The sequence below is a fragment of the Petromyzon marinus genome, chromosome 25, assembly GCF_048934315.1.
Source record: "Petromyzon marinus isolate PM22_M1 ecotype Great Lakes invasive population chromosome 25, UKy_Petmar_22M1.pri1.0, whole genome shotgun sequence".
Taxonomy (NCBI): domain Eukaryota; kingdom Metazoa; phylum Chordata; class Hyperoartia; order Petromyzontiformes; family Petromyzontidae; genus Petromyzon; species Petromyzon marinus.
In genome coordinates, this window is record NC_133691.1 from 11,768,247 (window position 1) to 11,789,685 (window position 21,439).

At 55.3% G+C, this 21,439-nt stretch overlaps 1 protein-coding gene across 2 annotated transcripts in view; it reads left to right on the forward strand.

The window, feature by feature from the left end:
* LOC116945736 (copine-4-like) overlaps nucleotides 1–21,439 on the forward strand; it is a 58,701-nt gene that overhangs the window by 31,652 nt on the left and 5,610 nt on the right. The window contains exons 3-14 of one of the 2 annotated variants that reach the window (XM_032960244.2): nucleotides 699–881; nucleotides 2,785–2,859; nucleotides 8,127–8,201; nucleotides 10,135–10,218; nucleotides 10,914–11,003; nucleotides 12,491–12,589; nucleotides 13,804–13,890; nucleotides 14,286–14,345; nucleotides 16,749–16,882; nucleotides 18,626–18,680; nucleotides 19,314–19,377; nucleotides 20,248–20,381. In XM_032960244.2, coding sequence (XP_032816135.1) covers nucleotides 699–881; nucleotides 2,785–2,859; nucleotides 8,127–8,201; nucleotides 10,135–10,218; nucleotides 10,914–11,003; nucleotides 12,491–12,589; nucleotides 13,804–13,890; nucleotides 14,286–14,345; nucleotides 16,749–16,882; nucleotides 18,626–18,680; nucleotides 19,314–19,377; nucleotides 20,248–20,381 — 1,140 coding nt within the window. The remainder of the gene's footprint in view (nucleotides 1–698; nucleotides 882–2,784; nucleotides 2,860–8,126; nucleotides 8,202–10,134; nucleotides 10,219–10,913; nucleotides 11,004–12,490; nucleotides 12,590–13,803; nucleotides 13,891–14,285; nucleotides 14,346–16,748; nucleotides 16,883–18,625; nucleotides 18,681–19,313; nucleotides 19,378–20,247; nucleotides 20,382–21,439) is intronic. The other variant, XM_032960245.2, reaches the window with a different exon arrangement.

Here is a 21,439-nt window from a genome sequence, read left to right on the forward strand (position 1 = left end):
CATTATCAGAGTTATAATTTTTTGTTTGCATTCCGACCGCAGGTATTGTGGTCAATGCAAACATGACTCCTTGTAAAAAAAAGTGTCAGTTTTGTTGCCAGATAAAAGGGTAAAAAAAAAACAACTATGATATTTTGCTACTGGCAAAGGAGGTTCCAATGGTGATGACGATGCTGTTGTTAAGCCGCCGTTGCGTCGAGCTGCTATCGTTCGTGATGGCCAAGTTCGCGTCTGGAAAAGAGCTGCGTAGCTCAGCGAGGGCCTCGCACCTGGTGACATAATAGTTGAGTTTAATTCGCACTGCCCACCCTCACCACCACCACCACCAGCCCGCCCACATTGACACATTCCAAAATCAAAGCCTCGTCGACGACCCCACCATCGCTATCTACGCGGCGTTGGTCTGCCATGGAAACGACGCTGCTCCACCAGGCGTTTCAGAACGGCAACAAAGTCGCTTGGGCACACCTCCTGCACGAGTGTAGAATTACTGACAAGCCACGGTGGGACTGCGGCCACCCGAGCCAGGCGATGGGCCACGCCGCGAACCACTGCACCCTGCGCGCGCTCTCTGGCGGACCGCGTAGTATTAGTCGCGCCGACTTCAACTTGGACGTGTGATTTGCACAGGCTTGCCATAGGCTAGAGAGAGAGAGAGATTTAAACCCCCCCATCGGCCCCCCCCCCCCCTGGCGCAGGTGGAGCGCACGGAGGTGATGAAGAGCACCTTGAGTCCCGTCTTCTCCAAGGTCTTCACAGTTGACTACTACTTCGAGGAGGTGCAGAAGCTGCGCTTCGAGGTCTACGACGTGAACGGCGGCTCGAGGCTCGGCTCCCGCGAGGAGGACTTCCTGGGCGCCACGGAGTGCACCCTGGGGCAGGTGGGGAGCGGGGATTGGATGGGGGGAGGGTGACGTGGGGGTAGGTAGGCAGGTAGGCGGGTAGGAGGGTAGGTTGGTAGGCAGGTAGGTGGGTGGGTGTCAAGGTGGGTATGTGGGTAGGTGGACCACTCATGTTTCTCGGCCATTGCCAGGTGTGATGTCAACACCGTGCAGGCCTCCTCCTGCGGTAATGTCAGCCCAGCGACAGGACCGGCACGAGACCTCGGGGTCAGCATCGGCCCCTGCTGCCACCCGAGCCACGGACAGCAGTCCCCGGGACTCTACCGGGCAAACCAGGACAGTTGGCAACCCGATGAGCGGGTGACGAGGTGAAGGGGTCGAGGAGGTGACGGGGTGATGAGGTGAAGGGGTCGAGGAGGTGAGGGGTGATGAGGTGAAGGGGTCGAGGAGGTGAGGGGTGATGAGGTGAAGGGGTCGAGGAGGTGACGGGGTCACGAAGTTCACGCTGGGTTCCCAGCGGCGTCGCTGTCGAGAGCGCAGGCGGTGCAGCTGCACCGGGGCACGCAGGTCGTAGGGGCCCATGCGCCGAGCTACCAGGAGGATAGAACTTTGAACAGAGTGGTGGTGGGGGGCGGTGGGGGGAGAGGGGGAGCAGGGGGGAGAGGGGGAGGGGGCGGCCCACGTGCTACCCACGGCACGCAGCTGCTAGGACACGTGTCGACAGTGCTGCCCCGGGGCTTTGTCGGAGCAATGCACGCTGGGAACAGGAGTAGAGGGGGCAGCCAACCGTGCAGTGCATGTTGGGACAGGGGTCAAACTCCCCCATTCCCCCCCCTCCCTTTCTCGCTAACCACGTGCTGGTGATTATCCTCAGAGCACGACTCGTCCTCGGGGCTGATTTAGCAATGAGGCGAGAGCGCGGATACCCATGGGGGAGAGGAGAGGAGCGCGGAGGAGTAGGAAGAAGAAATTGACGTGGAAAGATGTGGTGCAGCAGGAGGAGGAAGGGGTTATGGTGGTGGAGGTACACAGACAAGAGGGGCGATGATTCTGGGACAGGGGAGTAGGTGGTGGAGGAGGAGGTGGAGCAGGAGGAGTAGGTGGTGGAGGAGGAGGAGCAGCAGGAGGAGTAGGTGGTGGAGGAGGAGGAGCAGCAGGAGGAGTAGGTGGTGGAGGAGGTGGAGGAGCAGGAGGAGGAGCAGGAGGAGGTGAAGGAGGAGGTGGTAGAGCAGGAGTAGGTGGAGGAGGAGGAGCAGCAGGAGGAATAGGTGATGGAGCAGGAGGAGGAGGTGGAGCAAGAGGAGTAGGTGGTGGAGGAGGAGGTGGAGCAAGAGGAGTAGTTGGTGGAGGAGGAGGTGGAGCAAGAGGAGTAGGTGGTGGAGCAGGAGGAGGAGGTGGAGCAGGAAGAGGGTAAGGGACTGCACCGTACGTAGCCAACCGTGCTAATCGAAGGTGCGAGCCGGAGGAGCTGCAGTCCAGAGCTGTGCTCGTCTCGAATCGTTCTTGTTGGAATAATGCGCTCCCAGAAGGCCGTTTTGGCCGGCTGATGGAATGTGTAAAATATATATAAATAGATGTAAATTTACGTCGAGAGGCAGATATGGTAATATCGTACATTCGCAGTTCATATATAAAAGACTCGTTCATTGGCTGAAAACATCCAACGATATGTAGCGCCGGATGGTCGCCGGGCTGCTGAAGGACGACCACGCTGTCCATGGCGGTACAAAGACAAGAGGGGCGATGATGCTTCTGCCGCTGCGTTGACACAAACAACAGCAAATTCAACACATGTGGCGACGTTTCGGGCAGTGCCCCTTCTCCAAGGGCCATTGCCTCTAAACGTCGGTCTGTTGTTGTTGTTGTCGAATGTGTTGATTGCGACATTAACAACGAGCCGTTCTAGTTAATCACTTTCATCTCACCCTGTCTGAACGCTCAGATCGTGTCGCAGAGAAGGATCACGAAGGGACTGACGCAGAAGCACGGCAAGCCCGCGGGAAAATCCGCGATCACGGTACGGGCACACGGACACACGGACACACGCACACACGCACACACGCACACACGCAAACACGCACACACGCAAACACGCAAACACGCACACACGCACGCACGCACCAAGATCCCCCATATAGCCTTATCAGACTGCTAGGGGCAAGTGCTGTTAGCGAGCACCTATGAAGGCCGGAACGGTACACGAGGGGGTGGGTGGCCAGCACCACGCCCGACCGCCTTTGTCTCCCTAGAGGCAATGTTTACACACCGCACCAGGTACTCATTTGAGGCTGAGTCGACCTAGGGGAGGCCCGGGACCGGTTCAGATAATCGTCACTGGTGTTGGCCGTGAGCGGGAATCGAACCCGGGTCGCCAGGTTCATAGCGCAGCGCGCTAACCGCTACACTATCGCTCCCCACAACACACGCACACACACGTGCACACACACGCGCACACACACACGCACACACACACACGCGCACACGCGCGCGCAGAACAACAACAACCGCCATTCGCCACTAAGTGGCGGTGACGTCACCACGACGCTTGTGCCAGGCCATGTGCACCTTGAGGCCGCGTAAAGTGTCGAACGCCCGCTGGCAGGAGGTCACGGGGCAGACCCAAATGCCACGGGTCGACTGACTAAGATGACTGAGATGACTGGCTGATGCACCGCCTGTGCCCCCTACTGTGCCAACCTGCTGAGCGTCACTTCTCCGCCCTCCGTTGTTGTTGGAGGGCGACTACCTCCAACTGCCTAGTAGCATCCTTCACGAGCCTCCTCCACAGAGGCCGATCTTGACACCGCTGGTACCAGTCATCGGCAAGTCCACTCAGCTCCACGTCATCCTGTACCACATCACTATATCTCTTCCCTAGCCCGTGCCGCGCCCGTTTAGCCCCCTCGATCCGGCCGAAAAAAAGTTGTTTCGGCATGCGGTGGCTGGGCATGCGGGCTACATGACCCAGCCAACGCAGCCTTGCCTGCCGGAGGAGCTCACCGATGGGACCTTGCCCAGATCTTTCAAGGATTTGTGAGCTCCTCACACAATCCAGCCTGGTTAAACCCAGGGTGGATCGTAGGCAGGTTAGCCTAAATGTTTCTAACTGGCGAAGATGTTCCATTAGGGGGGTCCACGTTTCGCAAGCGTAGAGAAGGGAGGGAATGACCGTGGCTGAGAAGACCTGAAGCTTAGTGCGGAGCCACAGACCAGGTAGCTTCCACACAGCGTTACGCAACTGATGAAAAGATATTGCCGCTCGACTGATTCGGAGTGAGACCTCTGCTGTTAAACTGGAGGTGGTCATAAGCACACTGCCCATCACCGATTGGGAGTTGTGGGGGTGGAGTGTCCGATGGTACAAAATACCCAGGCAGGTGCTTAGTTTTGGTGAGGCTGATGGTAAGGCCCCATCGCTTAGTGGCACGCTCCAGTCTCAGCAGCAGCGTCTCCAACTCCTCCTCTGAATGAGCAGCTATTACCAAATCATCGGCATACATAACGTGGTTGAGCAATAGGGAGCCATCCCTTGACCTCTCCCGGGCATCGATCAGCCTCCCATTATATCTGTACCAAATGGAGATTCCCCCGGTACAGCTATTGAAGGCTTCACGAACTTCATGGTCAAAATAGATGTTAAATAATGTGGGAGCCAGAGGATATCCCTGTCGCACCCCAAGGTGTACAGGGAATGGCTCTGACTCCTGGCCACGTAGTTTTACCCGGGCCCGCTCACCATAATGAAGGTCCTTAATGATCGTGAGCAGAGCGTCAGGGACTCCAAAAGCACGAAGAACAACCCAGAGCCCAGGCCTACTGATGGTATCATAGGCCTGGACCAGGTCAATAAAGCAGAGATGTAGGTCTTGTTGGAATTTCCAACACCTCTGCTGTAGCAGACGGACAGAAAATATGGCATCTGTGCAGGACCTCCCTTTCCTGAAACCGCATTGGGGCTCCGCAAGCCTCTCCTCAGCATGCCTGGAAAGGCGATGTTGAACAATCCTTGCCAGGACCTTTCCCGGCACACTGAGGAGTGAGATGCCCCTGTAGTTGTTACAATCTGTGCGGTCCCCCTTCTTAAAGAGGGGGACCACCAGGGCATCCTTCCAATCCTGCCGAACCCATCCAGTGGTCCAGACTGTTGTTATGATGTCATATAGGGCAGTCTGTGCACAAACGCCATCCTCCTCAGCATTTCGATTGGGAGATCATCTCTGCCCGGTGCCTTTCGTGGTCTCAGACTCCGGATCACCTTCAGTGCTTCCTCAACAGATGGCACCTCAGCCAGCCACTCACAGGGGGTGACTTCCTCCAATATTTGAGGCACCACAGCCTCAGCAGGGTCATCCCTAGGACCTCACAGAAATGCTCAGCAAATCTGCAAACCTGTTCCTGGGGGTCGGAGATTGGATCACCGTTTTTTCCCCTAATGATGGTAATAGGTGTGGCGCTGCAGGTTACTTTTTTTATGGAGTTAAATAGAAATTTGTGATCGCGGGCCACTGAGGCAGACTCCATCTCCTCAGCAACCCGCGACCACCACCCATCCTTGCAGCGCCTCACGGCTCTCCGAACCTCCGAGCGAAGGCTGCGGTAAGCCTCCTCATTCTCTGACGTGGGATTCTGTAGCCGATGACAGTGGGCCTGTCGCTTTTTCTCAACAATCCTGAACACCTCCTCTGTCAGCCAGGGTCTCTGGGGAGGTCTGGACCGCGTACTCAAAGCAGCCATTGCAACTGCATGGTCAAGTCCTAAACCTCGCCCATTTACCCTCGACATCAGGAGGAGTCGGGGACGATGCAAACCCCAGCTGCAAGCGATGATGAAATTCTCACTTGCAACTTTCATAAGATAACTGAGAGCAGGCCACTTTAGGTTTGAATGGGGTCCTGGGTGTACACCCACCACCGGAGTGGAAGAATGGCAGGCGCATCTTACAGATGACTAGTCGATGGTCAGAGGGCAGATCAGCTCCATGGTAGGTCCTGGTGTCAAGGACTTGGGCTCACATCCGCTGGTCCGTCACTATGTAGTCCAGCAGATGTTCTTGCTTGGACCCGGCATGCATCCATGATGTTGTGTGGATGCGCCGATGCCGGAACAGCGTGTTGGTAATTTGCAAGCCCATGGGCTGCACAAAAATCTAGAAGCCTCCTACCGTTGTTATTGAGCTGATCTGGCCCATGCCCTCCAATCACTCCAGACCAGGTGCCAGCATCATGACCAACTCGGGCATTGAAGTCACCCAACAAGATGACTCTATCCCGAGGGGCCACTTTAGCCAGCATCTGTGACAGGAGGTCATAGAAGGCATCTGACTCATCGGTTTTGCCTGCATCCCTCCACGGATGTTCGTCTTCGGTGGGGGCATAAGTAACCACGAACTCCACTCCTCGCCTCCGGTTGATGGGAAGGCGAGCCCAAAGTAGCCTGGGGCTTACAGTTTCTCACACCTCACCTCCACGCTCCCACGCCCCCTTCATTATTTTGTTCAAAAGAAGAGCCACACCCTGTTGTTTGGCAGTCTGCTGCCCCGAGTAGAGGACTGTCCACCCCTCATGGTGGCAGGAGCTAGAACTGGTCCACCGTACCTCCTGAATGCCACAGAGATCCAGGCGGTACCGGTCCAGCTCCCGACAGAGGAGTGGCAGCCTCTCCTCCGCAGTGATCGAACATTCCACGTGGCCACACGAAGTGGCTTTTCGTTGTTTCTGGAGGAGCCCCGAGGGTAGAGATTCAATCTCTTGGCTCCGCCAATTGGGGTTTGGCCAGGAGACGTCATAGACGCCTGTCCCACCGGGGCCTCCGGCACAAGCTTATTAGTTACAAATTTCAGTCATGGTTTAGTGGTACATTTTTGAAGGTGGAGGGGTTTCCAGTCCCTCGCACCCGTCCAGAACCCCCGTTTAGCCACTGTGGTAGTCACAGATGCCATGAGGGGAGGAGCCAATCGGAATTGGCCCTCTCCCCACAGCACTGTCCACGACAGAGTTGCCCATCTGGCACCGCGAGGAGGTAGGGGGTTGTTTTGCCACGAAACCACACACACGCACACACACACACGCGCACACGCACACACACGCTCGCGCACACACTAACAACAATATAGACAAAAATCCCCCGTATAGCCTTAACAGACTGTTGGGGCAAGCGCTGTTAGTGAGCACCTCTATGAAGGCCGGCAAGGCGCGCAGGGGCGTGGGTGTTCAGAACCACACCCGGCCGCCTTTGTCTCTCCAGTGGATATGTTTTTACACATCGGACCAGGTACTCATTTGAGGCTGAGTCGACCTAGGGGAGGCCCAGGACCTGGTTTAGATAATCGTCACCGGTGTTGGCCATGAGTGTAAATCGAACTCGGGTCTCCGCTACACTACCGCTTCCCACACACACATAGACACAACGACAAAGGTCACCCGTATAGCCTTTAACACACGTTTGGGACAAGTGCTGTTAGCAAATCTGTCAACCCCTTATCAGTGCCTACTAATTACAGATCAACTGAGACCTTACTGGTCACCCCGTGCCCCTTATAAATCTCAACGTTCGTCCTACAAAGTCCCATCACAAGGGAGAAACACAAACAAATAGACACAAACACGTGTTTTGTAAACTCAATTTCCCTGTACAAGAACACGGTGAACCCCTAAGGGTTGGCAGCTGCGTGTTAGCGAGCAGCACCTCCACGAAGGCCGGCGCGGCAGGGCGTCGTGTGGCCAATACCACCCACGGCCGTCTTTGTCTTCCCAGTGTTGATTTATTTTTTTCTTCCACTTACAAATCGGGCCGGGCACTCGCTTAAAGGCTGAGTCGATCCAGGGGGAGGAGGCCCAGGATCGGTTCGGATATAATCGTCGCCGGGATTCGACCTTGGGTCACGGGCATTGCGCGCCTTCAGAGGCGCTGCTGCGGCCGTCTGGAACGCTCCTTCCGTCCTTCCTTCCGATATTAGCAAGCCACTGGAGCGGTGGCCCTTTTAATGAACCCAGATTGAAAAGTCACTTCTTTGAAGCGGCTTTTCGTGTTCAGTTCGTTGTCCTTCCCCACGCACCTCCGATTAGCGCGGTTGGCTGCGTACGGTGCGAAAGAAGTCCAACACACACACGCACACACAAACCCACACGCACACACGCACGCACACACACGCACGCACACACACGCACACAAACACGCACACGCACACACACACACGCACACACACACACGCACACACACACGCACACATAGCGCGGCGCGCTAAGCGGTGCACCACCGCTCCCCCGTGGCTCCTCCGTGTCGCAGGTGATCGCGGACGAGTTGACGGGGAACAACGACTTCGTGGAGCTGTCGTTTCACGCGAGGAAGCTCGATGACAAGGTGATGGGGGCGGGGTGATGGGGCGGGGATGGGGGCGGGGTGATGGGGCGGGGATGGGGGCGGGGTGATGGGGCGGGGATGGGGGCGGGGTGATGGGGCGGGGCACGGGCGGGGATGGTGAAGGGAGGGAGGCAGGGAGAGAGGGAGAGGGGTGATGGTGATGGCAGTGTGATGGTGATGGCAGTGTGATGGTAATGGGGGTGTGATGGTGATGGTGAAGGGAGGGAGGGAGGCAGGGAGAGAGGGAGAGTGGTGATGGTGATGGCAGTGTGATGGTGATGGGGGTGTGATGGTGATGGTGAAGGGAGAGAGGCAGGGAGAGAGGAAGAGTGGTGATGGTGATGGCAGTGTGATGGTGATGGGGGTGTGATGGCGATGGTGAAGGGAGAGAGGCAGGGAGAGAGGGAGAGGGGTGATGGTGATGGCAGTGTGATGGTAATGGGGGTGTGATGGTGATGGTGAAGGGAGGGAGGGAGGCAGGGAGAGAGGGAGAGTGGTGATGGTGATGGCAGTGTGATGGTGATGGGGGTGTGATGGTGATGGTGAAGGGAGAGAGGCAGGGAGAGAGGAAGAGTGGTGATGGTGATGGCAGTGTGATGGTGATGGGGGTGTGATGGCGATGGTGAAGGAAGAGAGGCAGGGAGAGAGGGAGAGGGGTGATGGTGATGGCAGTGTGATGGTAATGGGGGTGTGATGGTGATGGTGAAGGGAGGGAGGGAGGCAGGGAGAGAGGGAGAGTGGTGATGGTGATGGCAGTGTGATGGTGATGGGGGTGTGATGGTGATGGTGAAGGGAGAGAGGCAGGGAGAGAGGAAGAGTGGTGATGGTGATGGCAGTGTGATGGTGATGGGGGTGTGATGGCGATGGTGAAGGGAGAGAGGCAGGGAGAGAGGGAGAGTGGTGATGGTGATGGCAGTGTGATGGTGATGGGGGTGTGATGGCGATGGTGAAGGGAGAGAGGCAGGGAGAGAGGGAGAGTGGTGATGGTGATGGCAGTGTGATGGTGATGGGGGTGTGATGGCGATGGTGAAGGGAGAGAGGCAGGGAGAGAGGGAGAGTGGTGATGGTGATGGCAGTGTGATGGTGATGGGGGTGTGATGGTGATGGTGAAGGGAGGGAGGGAGGCAGGGAGAGAGGGAGAGTGGTGATGGTGATGGCAGTGTGATGGTGATGGGGGTGTGATGGTGATGGTGAAGGGAGGGAGGCAGGGAGAGAGGGAGAGTGGTGATGGCAGTGTGATGGCAATGGGGGTGTGATGGTGATGGTGAAGGGAGGGAGGGAGGGAGAGAGGGAGCGTGGTGATGGCAGTGATGGTGATGTGAGTGTGATAGTGATGGAAGTCTGATGGTGATGGAGGGAGGGTGGCAGGGAGAGACGGAGCGTGGTGATGGTACTGAAGAGAGAGAGGGAGTTGTATGATGATGATGGTTTCTATATGATGATGGAGGGACTTTGGTTGTGGTGATGTGGCAGGAAGGACATTTGTTGTTGTTGCTGCTATTGCTGTTGTTGTTGTTGCTGCTGCTGCTGTTGCTACTATTGTTGTTGTTGCTGCTGCTGTTGTTGTTGCTGCTGCTGTTGTTGTTGTTGCTGCTGCTGTTGTTGTTGTTGTTGCTGCTGCTGCTGCTGTTGTTGTTGTTGCTGCTGCTGCTGTTGTTGTTGTTGCTGCTGCTGCTGTTGTTGTTGTTGTTGCTGCTGCTGCTGTTGTTGTTGTTGCTGCTGCTGTTGTTGTTGTTGCTGCTGCTGCTGCTGTTGTTGTTGTTGCTGCTGCTGCTGTTGTTGTTGTTGTTGCTGCTGCTGCTGCTGTTGTTGTTGTTGCTGCTGCTGTTGTTGTTGTTGTTGCTGCTGCTGCTGCTGTTGTTGTTGTTGCTGCTGCTGTTGTTGTTGTTGTTGCTGCTGCTGCTGCTTACTTGTCGCACTCACCCCCCCGCAGGACTTCTTCAGCAAGTCGGACCCCTTCCTGGAGATTTACCGCCTCAACGACGACGGCTCCCAGCAGCTCGTGCACCGGACCGAGGTGAGCACGAACCCTGCTGCACCTCCTCCTTCTGCTCCTCCTCCTTTACCTCCTCATCCTCCTCCTGCTCCTCCTGCACCTCCTCCTGCTGCTCCTCCACCTCCTCCTTTACCTCCTCATCCTGCACCTCCTGCTCCTCCTTTACCTCCTCATCCTGCTCCTCCTCCTGCTCCTCCTTTACCTCCTCATCCTGCTCCTCCTCCTGCTCCTCCTTTATCTCCTCCTCCTTTACCTCCTCATCCTGCTCCTCCTGCTCCACCTCCTGCTCCTCCTGCTCCTCCACCTCCTGCTCCTCCACCTCCTCCTTTACCTCCTCATCCTGCTCCTCCTTTACCTCCTCCTCCTTTACCTCATCCTCCTGCTCTTCCTGCACCTCCTCCTCATGCACCTCCTCCTGCTGCTCCTCCTCCTGCTCTTCCCCCACCTCCTCATCCTGCACCTCCTCCTCCTTTACCTTCTCCTGCACCTCCTCCTCCTGCACCTCCTGCTCCTCCTCCACCTCCTCATCCTGCTCCTCCTCATCCTGCTCCTCCTCATCCATAACCCCCTCCCCCCACTATGTCACGTGTCCCTCTCCACTTGCTCGCCTGTTCTCACCCCCTCCCTTAACTCCCCCACTCCTTCCTCACCTACCCCCCTCCCCCCATCCTTCCTCACCTACCCCCCCCCCCCCCAACGTGTGTCTCACCGTGCAGGTGATTATGGACAATCTCAATCCCGTGTGGGATCCCTTCAAGGTGTCCATCCAGGCGCTGTGCTGCTGCGACTATGAGAGGCAACTCAAGGTGAGGCCACTCGACAACAACAACAACATGAGCAACAACAACAACATGGGCAACAACAACAACAACAACATGAAAAACAACAACACGAGCAACAACAATGTTAACAAGGCGAACAACAATATGATCAACATCAACAACAATACCACCTTAGACAATCACTACTAATGGCTCGGTGCTACAGGGAGTGTGAGTGGAGGGAGTGTGAGTGGAGGGAGTGTGAGTGGAGGGAGAGTGAGTGGAGGGAGTGTGAGTGGAGGGAGAGTGAGTGGAGGGAGTGTGAGTCTAGAGAGTGTGAGTCGAGGGAGTGTGAGTGGAGGGAGTGTGAGTGGAGGGAGTGTGAGTGGAGGGAGTGTGAGTGGAGGGAGTGTGAGAGGAGGGAGTGTGAGTGGAGGGAGTGTAAGTGGAGGGAGTGTGAGTGGAGGGAGTGTGAGAGGAGGGAGTGTGAGTGGAGGGAGTGTGAGTGGAGGGAGTGTGAGTGGAGAGAGTGTGAGTGGAGGGAGTGTGAGTGGAGGGAGTGTGAGTGGAGGGAGTGTGAGTGGAGGGAGTGTGAGTGGAGGGAATGTGAGTCTGTAGAGAGCAAGGGAGTGTTTGTGTGAGGGTGCGGTAGTGTAGCAGGTAGCGAGGTGCACTGCGAACCCAGTGACCCGAGTTCGATTCCCGCTCACTGCAACCCACAACAGTAACAAGTAACTGAACCGGTCCTGGTTCTCAGCTCGGTCGACTCAGCCTGAAATAAGTACTTGGTACCCACCCCCTTCTGTGCAATTGTAAATCTCTGTTAAAGTCCAAAACAGTCGTTTAAAGTCTGAATTAAACTAAACTAAGACATTTATATTTTTATTTTATTTTACCAAGTGAGGTCCACTCAGCTATGCAGATCTTTTTTTCAGAAGCGACCTGGCCACAAATGACAGCTCAACGAAGTGGGCTTTATGATCATCATCATCATCACGTGGACATGTATAGCAGCCAAATACTCCAAACGCGTGGTGATGTTGATTCTGAATGTGGAGGGGAAAACCGGAGGACCACGGGGAGAGAGAGAGAGACACAAACTCCAAATATACAGCAGCAGGCGTCAGGGTCGGGATCGAACCTACGACCTCCTGCATACCAATTAACATCGCACCAGTGTGTTGGTGAGTGTTGGTGAGTGTTGGTGAGTGTTGGTGAGTGCTGGTGAGTGCTGGTGAGTGTTGGTGAGTGTTGGTGGGTGTTGGTGAGTGCTGGTGAGTGTTGGTGAGTGCTGGTGAGTGCTGGTGAGTGTTGGTGAGTACTGGTGAGTGTTGGTGAGTGTTGGTGAGTGTTGGTGAGTGCTGGTGAGCGCTGGTGAGTGTTGGTGAGCGCTGGTGAGTGTTGGTGAGTGTTGGTGAGTGTTGGTGAGTGTTGGTGAGTGTTGGTGAGTGTTGGTGAGTGCTGGTGAGTGTTGGTGAGTGTTGGTGAGTACTGGTGAGTGTTGGTGAGCGCTGCTGCCCGTGTCGCTGCAGTGCATGGTGTGGGACTGGGACTCGAACGGGAAACACGACTTCATCGGTGAGCTGTGCACCACCTTTCACGAGATGCTGGGCGCGCAGGACGGGCGGCAGGTGAGCGCGTCCTCACCCTCACCTCGCTCCTCACCACCAGCACCACCTCCTCACCCCGAGCCTCACCGCCTCACCCCGATCCTCACCTCCTCACCCCGAGCCTCACCTCTAACCTCACCACCTCATCCCGTGCCTCACCTCCTCACCCCGAGCCTTACCTCCTCACCCCAAGACTCACCTCCTCACCCCGAGCCTCACCTCCTCACCCCGTGCCTCACCTCCTCACCCCGAGCCTCACCTCCTCACCCAGAGCCTCACCTCCTCACCCCAAGACTCACCTCCTCACCCCGAGCCTCACCTCCTCACCCCGTGCCTCACCACCTCATCCAGAGCCTCACCTCCTCACCCCATGCCTCACCTCCTCACCCCGAGCCTCACCTCCTCACCCCGAGCCTCACCTCCTCACCCCGAGCCTCACCTCCTCACCCCGAGCCTCACCTCCTCACCCCGAGCCTCACCTCCTCACCCCAAGCCTCACCTCCTCACTCAAGCCTCACCTCCTCACCCCGTGCCTCACCCCCTCACCCCGTGTCTCACCACCTCACCCAAATCCTCACCTCCTCACCCCGAGCCTCACCTCCTCACCCCGAGCCTCACCTCCTCACCCCGTGCCTCACCACCTCATCCAGAGCCTCACCTCCTCACCCCATGCCTCACCTCCTCACCCCGAGCCTCACCTCCTCACCCTGAGCCTCACCTCCTCACCCCGAGCCTCACCTCCTCACCCCGAGCCTCACCTCCTCACCCCAAGCCTCACCTCCTCACTCAAGCCTCACCTCCTCACCCCGTGCCTCACCCCCTCACCCCGTGCCTCACCACCTCACCCAAATCCTCACCTCCTCACCCCGAGCCTCACCTCCTCACCCCGAGCCTCACCTCCTCACCCCGAGCCTCACCTCCTCACCTCGATCCTCACCCCGAGCCTCACCTCCTCACCCAGAGCCTCACCTCCTCACCCCGAGCCTCACCTCCTCACCCCGTGCCTCACCACCTCACCCAGAGCCTCACCTCCTCACCCAGAGCCTCACCTCCTCACCCCAAGCCTCACCTCCTTACCCCGATCCTCACCTCCTCACCCCGATCCTCACCTCCTACACCCAGAGCCTCACCTCCTCACCCCAAGCCTCACCTCCTCACCCCGATCCTCACCCCGAGCCTCACCTCCTCACCCAGAGCCTCACCTCCTCACCCCGAGCCTCACCTCCTCACCCCAGGTGCAGTGGGACTGCATCAACCCCAAGTACAAAGCGAAGAAGCGACGCTACAAGAACTCTGGCGTGCTCATCCTGTCGCACTGCAAGGTGAGACGTCGCCAACATCACCAACATCATCGACATCATCAACATCACTGTCATGATCATCAGCATCATCAACATTATCCTCATCAAGATCATTACCAACACAATCAAGATCATCACCAATATTATCATCGACATCAACATCAGCATCATCAACATTATCCTCATCAAGATGATTATCACAATCATCATCATCATAAACATCACCATCAGCATAATCATCATTAGCATCATCAAGAACGTCATCATTAACACCATCAACATCGTCAACATGAACATAATCGACATCATCATAACATTATCATCTACATCATCATGAATATCATCATCATCATGATCATCACGACCAGCGTCATGGTTATAATCATTGAGCTCCTCCTCCTCCCCCCCACCCACAGATCATTAAGATCTACTCCTTCCTGGAGTACATCATGGGGGGCTGCCAGATTCAGTTCACGGTAAGGCGGTGGCAGGGCTGCCGTGGGCGAGGTATAAACACCACGGTGGCTAGGAGATGTTAACTCGCTCGCCTGGCATACAGGAGGTCGTGGGTTCGATCCCGACCCTGACGCCTGCTGCCGCTGCTGCTGTATATGTGGAGTTTGCGGTGTCTCACTCTCTCTCTCTCTCACCGTGGTCGCGTGGATTTGTCTCCCGGTCCTCCGGTTTCCCCCTCCACATTTAGAATGAACGTCACGCGTTCACAGTGCTTGGGCGCTTGCCTTTTGTCTCAAGCGCTGAATAAATAAAGACACCAAATCCACTTTGTTGCTGCGTAGACTTATTTATTAGATTCACTTTCAATAAAGAAACGTCAAACTTAAAGCGAATTCGCGATTTTTTTTTAATTTATTTATTTCCGCTCGACCTTCTTCTGCGTGGGTGTAAAAATCCACCCGCTCATGAATATTAATGAGCGGGGGGGGGGCATGTGGAGTGACGTCACGCGCATTCTTGTCTCATAATAATAACAGTGTGAGTGGGGAGCGGTAGTGTAGCGGTTAGCGCGCTGCGCTACAAACCTGGCGACCCGGGTTCGATTCCCGCTCACGGCCAACACCAGTGACGATTATCTGAACCGGTCCTGGTCCTCTCCTAGGTCGGCTCAGCCTCAAATGAGTACCTAGTGCGGTGTGTAAACATTGCCACTAGGGAGACAAAGGCGGCCGGGCGTGGTGTTGGCCACCCACCCCCTCGTGTGCTGTGCCAGCCTTTATAGGTGCTCGCTAGCACCACATGCCCCTACAGTCTGTTAAGGCTGTACGGGGGATCTTTGTCTTATATATATGTCCCGATTGATTACAGTGTGTAACAAAATGTTATGCCTGTGTAGTAAGTAGTAAGTGTTGTTTACTAATTGCTTATGCCTCAAAGGTATATAAAATGGCTATTGTTCCCCACAAAGTTTGCTTTTGTGACCAGGACAGTGATATTTTGAAATTTACCTATTGTCAATGAGAACACGTGGTGTGCATTTGTGTCTTTCGTTCACATAAAGTCCTGGTCACAAAAGCAAAGTGTGTGGGGAATAATAATAATAATAGCCATTTTCTATACTTTTTAGGCATAAGCCATTAAAAAAATAACACTTAGTACACAAGAACAATACTTGTCTTGCATAGTGAGTTCTAGACTCACCCCCGCCCTCCCCAGAGACCCATACACTCTGTGTGAGTCTGTGGGTCTCCGTGTCAGTCTATGACTCTCTGTGTAAGTCTATTGCTCTCTTTGTGAGTGAGTCTATGGCTCTCTGTGTGAGTCTATGGGTTTCTGTGTGAGTCTTTGACTCTCTGTGAGTCTACGGGTTTCTGTGGAAGTCTATTGTTCTCTGTGTGAGTCTATGGCTCTCTACGCAAGTCTATTGCTCTATGTGTGAGTCTATGGCTCTCTGTGTGAGTCTACGGGTCTCTTTGTGAGTCTATGGGTCCCTGTGTGAGTCTGACTCTCTGTGTGATTTTATGGATCGCTCTGGAGTTATCCCATGGCTCTCTGTGTGAGTCTATGACTCTCTGTGAGTTTATGGGTCTCTGTGTAAGTCTGTCGCTCTCTGTGTGAGTCTATAGCTCTGTGTGAGTCTACGGGTCTCTGTGCGAATCTATGGATCACTTTGTGTGAGTCTATGACTCTCTGTGTAAGTCTATGACTCTCTGTGTGAGTCTACGGGTCTCTGTGCGAGTCTATGGATCGTTCTGTGTGAGTCTATGACTCTCTGTGTGAGTCTATGACTCTCTGTGTGAGTCTACGGGTCTCTGTGCGAGTCTATGGATCGTTCTGTGTGAGTCTATTACTCTCTGTGTGAGTCTTCTGTGCTCTGTGCGAGTCTATGGATCGCTCTGTGTGAGTCTATGACTCTACGTGTGAATCTACGGGTCTCTGTGCGAGTCTATGGATCGCTCTGTGTGAGTCTATGACTCTACGTGTGAATCTACGGGTCTCTGTGCGAGTCTATGGATCGCTCTGTGTGAGTCTATGACTCTACGTGTGAATCTACGGGTCTCTGTGCGAGTCTAAGGATCGCTCTGTGTGAGTCTATGACTCTCTGTGTGAGTTTACGGGTCTCTGTGCGAGTCTATGGATCGCTCTGTGTGAGTCTATGACTCTATGTGTGAGTCTATGGATCACTCTGTGTGAGTCTATGGATCACTCTGTGTGAGTCTATGACTCTCTGTGTGAGTCTACGGGTCTCTGTGCGAGTTTATGGATCGCTCTGTGTGAGTCCATGACTCTTCGTGTGAGTCTATGGATCACTCTGTGTGAGTCCGGAACTCCCCTGACCCACTCGCCCCCTCCCCCCCCCCCCACTTGCCCCCGACCACCACTCCCCCCAAACCTAAAGGCAAACCAATCTGTGTGCACCTCAGGTGGCGATCGACTTCACGGCCTCGAACGGGGACCCGCAGAACAGCTGTTCGCTGCACTACATCCACCCCTACCAGCCCAACGAGTACCTCAAGGCTCTGGTGGCCGTGGGAGAGATTTGCCAGGATTACGATAGGTGAGCGCACCTGCGTGATGGAGCAAAGTGGGGGGGGGGGGGGGGTGGTGGGGACGATAGTGGGGGGAGGGGGTGGGGGTTACGATCATCCCACCCGGGAGGTGGTCGCGTGGCGCTGGGGTCACCGAGTGCGGAGACGGCACCACCGGGGTTCCGCCTCTGTGATCGAGCCGCGCTGGCAATCAGAACGCTTCACGGGACGCTGCGTTCCTGCACTCGAGCTGCTCTGAGAATTGAAGCGCTGAGAATGAGGTTCGAGGTTCGAGGTGTCGCTCGACGAGCGTTACCCTCGCAGGGCAGTGCGGGTGGGGAATTGCTGCCCCCCTTCCCCTCCCGCTGAAGAAGAAAAGGTCTCAGAGGTAGCTCTGTGCTATCTGCTTCCGTGGGTCATTCTGTGTAGATCAGTGTCATTTGCAGAAGAAAAGATATTAGAGGTAGCTCAGTGCTATCTGCTTCCGTGGGTCATTCTGTGTGGATCAGTGTCATTTGCAGAAGATAAGATCTCAGAGGTAGCTCTGTGCTATCTGCTTCCGTGGGTCATTCTGTGTAGATCAGAGTCATTTGCAGAAGAAAAGATCTCAGAGGTAGCCCTGTGCTATCTGCTTCCGTGGGTCATTCTGTGTAGATCAGAGTCCCTTCTCGATCTCAGAAGTAGCTCTGTGAATTCCGCTTCCGTGGGCAGTTCTCTAACACGTGGAAGAGGACGCACCGCTCTGCCGATGCACTTCAACGATCGGGATGAACCCGGGGACGATCGGTTATCATCGTGCGGCTCGGGATGAACTTCCCACTGAAATCTTCTTCGGTGTGACCAGAAGCAGCCACAGCCATTGCGAGCGGTGCGATGGATGGATGTGGTGTGCCAGGTGCTTGCAAATATTTTGCGAGTGTCTGCATCTGGACAAACCTGGATTACTTTAATCCTTCATCACCATGATCATAATCATCATCTTCTTTGGTTCTTTCGGTAAAGTCACGTAGAATGAGAATAAAATAATAAATTGATAAAATAAAATAACACAATAATATTCTCACGACGTTTCGGCCACAACACAAGCGGCCCTCATCAGGTGAAGGGACTTTACCAAAAGAACCAAAGAAGATGAATCATTGCAGTCACGAAAGCTTTAAATCGAAATATAATCATCATCATCACCACCACAATATCCATCATGACTTAAAGCTTTCGTGACTGCAGGAATTCATATTCTTTGGGTCTTTCGGTGCAGTCACGTAGATAGGTTCAAAGAAAATAACAAAAGTAACAAAAAACGACGACGTTTCGATCGCCAACGCAAGCGGTCGACCGCCAGCAATCATCTCCCTAGACGGTGAACGGTAGCGTATGGAATGTTCTGGCCGAATCTCGTTCGTGTGATCAACGTCACACCAGGGTCCAACGCTGTCCGCCTGGGCTCCAACGCGTTGATGCGTTGGCTCTGTCCGAAACCGGTGGGGAGGGGGGGGTGGCGGAGAGCGGGGGGGGGGGGGCATGGAGGTGGGGGGGGGGCGGTCACCGCATCTCTCGTCAGGCTGACCCGATGCGAACGGAGCTCGGTACTCGGCTGTGAATCTGAGTGGCCACTCGGGGGGCAGCCGACGAGCGGCCGGACCCCAGCGATGCCTTGTAACGCACCCTCCCCCTCCCCCCCAACGGCTTCGCTGTACCCTCCCCCCAAACTCACACGCGTGTGTTCCCCCCCCCTTCCTCCCGTCCCGCCCCCCACCCCACTCCCCCCACAGTGACAAGATGTTCCCGGCGTTTGGTTTTGGTGCAAGGATCCCCCCAGACTTCACCGTGAGCAACGCCACCCCACCCCTAATATCCCTACCCCCTCCCAGCCCAGACCAAGACCTCACTGCCCCCACCCCCCCCCCCCCCATGTTTCCGTGACCTTGCCGTGCCCCCCCCTCCTGCAGCCTGCATGCAGCTATCATAGGCAGAGGAGCGACGCTCACAACAACGAGCAAAGCGCCGGGCGGATAAAACACAGAAAGTTGTCACAGTCTAGGAGCACGGCTGGTGTGCATCTGGCAGCCACCTCAGTCAGACAACCCATGGCACCATCTGCGTCTGCCCTGTGACCCCTGCCAGCGGGCCTTCGCGTTTAAACCTCAAAGTGCACCTAGCATGGCTCAAGCACTTAGTGGTGAACGGCTGTTGCTGTTATTGTGTGTCTTCGCGCTGAAGGCTACATGGGGGGGATCTTTGTCTATGTATGGAGAGCGGTGGCGCAGTGGTTAGTGCACTGCGCCACGAACCCGACAATTCGAGTTCGATTCGTGCTGACAGCCGACATTGGTGACGAATATCTGAACCGGTCCTGCGCCTGCCCCCTAGGTCGACTCAGCCTTAAATGAGTACCTGGCGCTCGCTAACAGCACTTGTCTGTGTGAAGGTAATGTATCATATGGTCTGTGTGTGGAGCAGGTTTCACATGACTTCCCACTCAACATGGACCCAGACAACCCGGAGTGTGCAGGTGAGTGTGCAGGTGAGTGTGCAGGTGAGTGTGGGAGTGTGCAGGTGAGTGTGGGAGTGTGCAGGTGAGTGTGGGAGTGTGCAGGTGAGTGTGGGGGTGTGCAGGTGAGTGTGGGGAAGTGCAGGTGAGTGTGCAGGTGAGTGTGCAGGTGAGTGTGCAGGTGAGTGTGCAGGTGAGTGTGCGAGTGTGCAGGTGAGTGTGGTGAGTGTGCAGGTGAGTGTGAGAGTGTGCAGGTGAGTGTGGTGAGTGTGCAGGTGAGTGTGGGAGTGTGCAGGTGAGTGTGGGAGTGTGCAGGTGCGTGTGCAGGTGAGTGTGGGGGTGTGCAGGTGAGTGTGCGAGTGTGCAGGTGAGTGTGATGAGTGTGCAGGTGAGTTTGCGAGTGTGCAGGTGAGTGTGGTGAGTGTGCAGGTGAGTGTGGGAGTGTGCAGGTGCGTGTGCAGGTGAGTGTGGGGGTGTGCAGGTGAGTGTGCGAGTGTGCAGGTGAGTGTGGGGGTGTGCAGGTGAGTGTGCAGGTGTGCAGGTCAGTGTGGGGATGTGCAGGTGAGTGTGCAGGTGAGTGTGCAGGTGCGTGTGCAGGTGAGTGTGCAGGTGAGTGTGCAGGTGCGTGTGCAGGTGAGTGTGATGAGTGTGCAGGTGAGTGTGGTGAATGTGCAGGTGAGTGTGAGAGTGTGCAGGTGAGTGTGGGAGTGTGCAGGTGAGGGTGCAGGTGAGTGTGGGAGCGTGCAGGTGAGAGTGCAGGTGAGTGTGGGGTGTGCAGGTGAGTGTGGGAGTGTGCAGGTGAGTGTGCAAGTGTGCAGGTGAGTGTGGGGGTGTGCAGGTGAGTGTGGGGGGGCTGTGCAGGTGAGTGTGCAGGTGAGGAGTGTGCACCTTTGGGCCCACCAGGCATCCAGGGTGTGGTGGAGGCCTACCAGAACTGCTTGCCCAAGCTGCAGCTGTACGGCCCAACCAACATCGCGCCCATCATCGCCAAGGTGGCCAAGGTGGCGGCTGAAGAGGAAATCACAGGGCAGGCGTCGGTACGGCCAACGCGATTCAGTCGGCAGCCGCTCGCTCACTCGCTCCCTCGCACAGTCACTCACTCGCACGGTCACTCGCTCAGTCTATGGCGCTCTGTGTGAGTCGGTGGATCACTCTGTGTGAGTCGAGGACTCTCTGTGTGAGTCTCTGGATCGCTCTGCATGAGTCTATGACTCTCTGTGTGTGTCTATGGATCACTCTGTGTGAGTCTATGACTCTCTGTGTGTGTCTATGGATCACTCTGTGTGAGTCTATGACTCTCTGTGTGAATCTATGGATCACTCTGTGTGAGTCTATGGATCACTCTGCGTGAGTCTATGACTCTCTGTGTGAGTCTATGACTCTCTGGGTGAGTCTGTGGATCGCTCTCTGTGAGTATGATTCTCTGTGTGAGTCTATGGATCACTCTGTGTGAGTCTATGACTCTCTGTGTGAGTCTATGGATCACTCTGCGTGAGTCTATGACTCTCTGTGTGAGTCTATGGATCACTCTGTGTGAGTCTATGACCCTCTGTGTGAGTCTATGACTCTCTGTGTGAGTCTGTGGATCGCTCTCTGTGAGTATGATTCTCTGTGTGAGTCTATGGATCACTCTGTGTGAGTCTTTGACTCTCTGTGTGAGTCTATGGATCACTCTGTGTGAGTCTATGACTCTCTGTGTGAGTCTATGACTCTCTGTGTGAGTCTATGGATCACTCTGTGTGAGTCTATGACTCTGTGTGAGTCTATCACTCTCTGTGTGAGTCTATAACTCTCTGTGTGAGTCTATGGATCACTCTGTGTGAATCTATGACTCTCTGTGTGAGTCTATGACTCTCTGTGTGAGTCGATGGATCACTCTGTGTGAGTCTATGACCCTCTGTGTGAGTCTATGACTCTCTGTGTGAGTCTGTGGATCGCTCTCTGTGAGTATGATTCTCTGTGTGAGTCTATGGATCACTCTGTGTGAGTCTATGACTCTCTGTGTGAGTCTATGGATCACTCTGTGTGAGTCTATGGATCACTCTGCGTGAGTCTATGACTCTCTGTCTGAGTCTGTGGATCGTTCTGCGTGAGT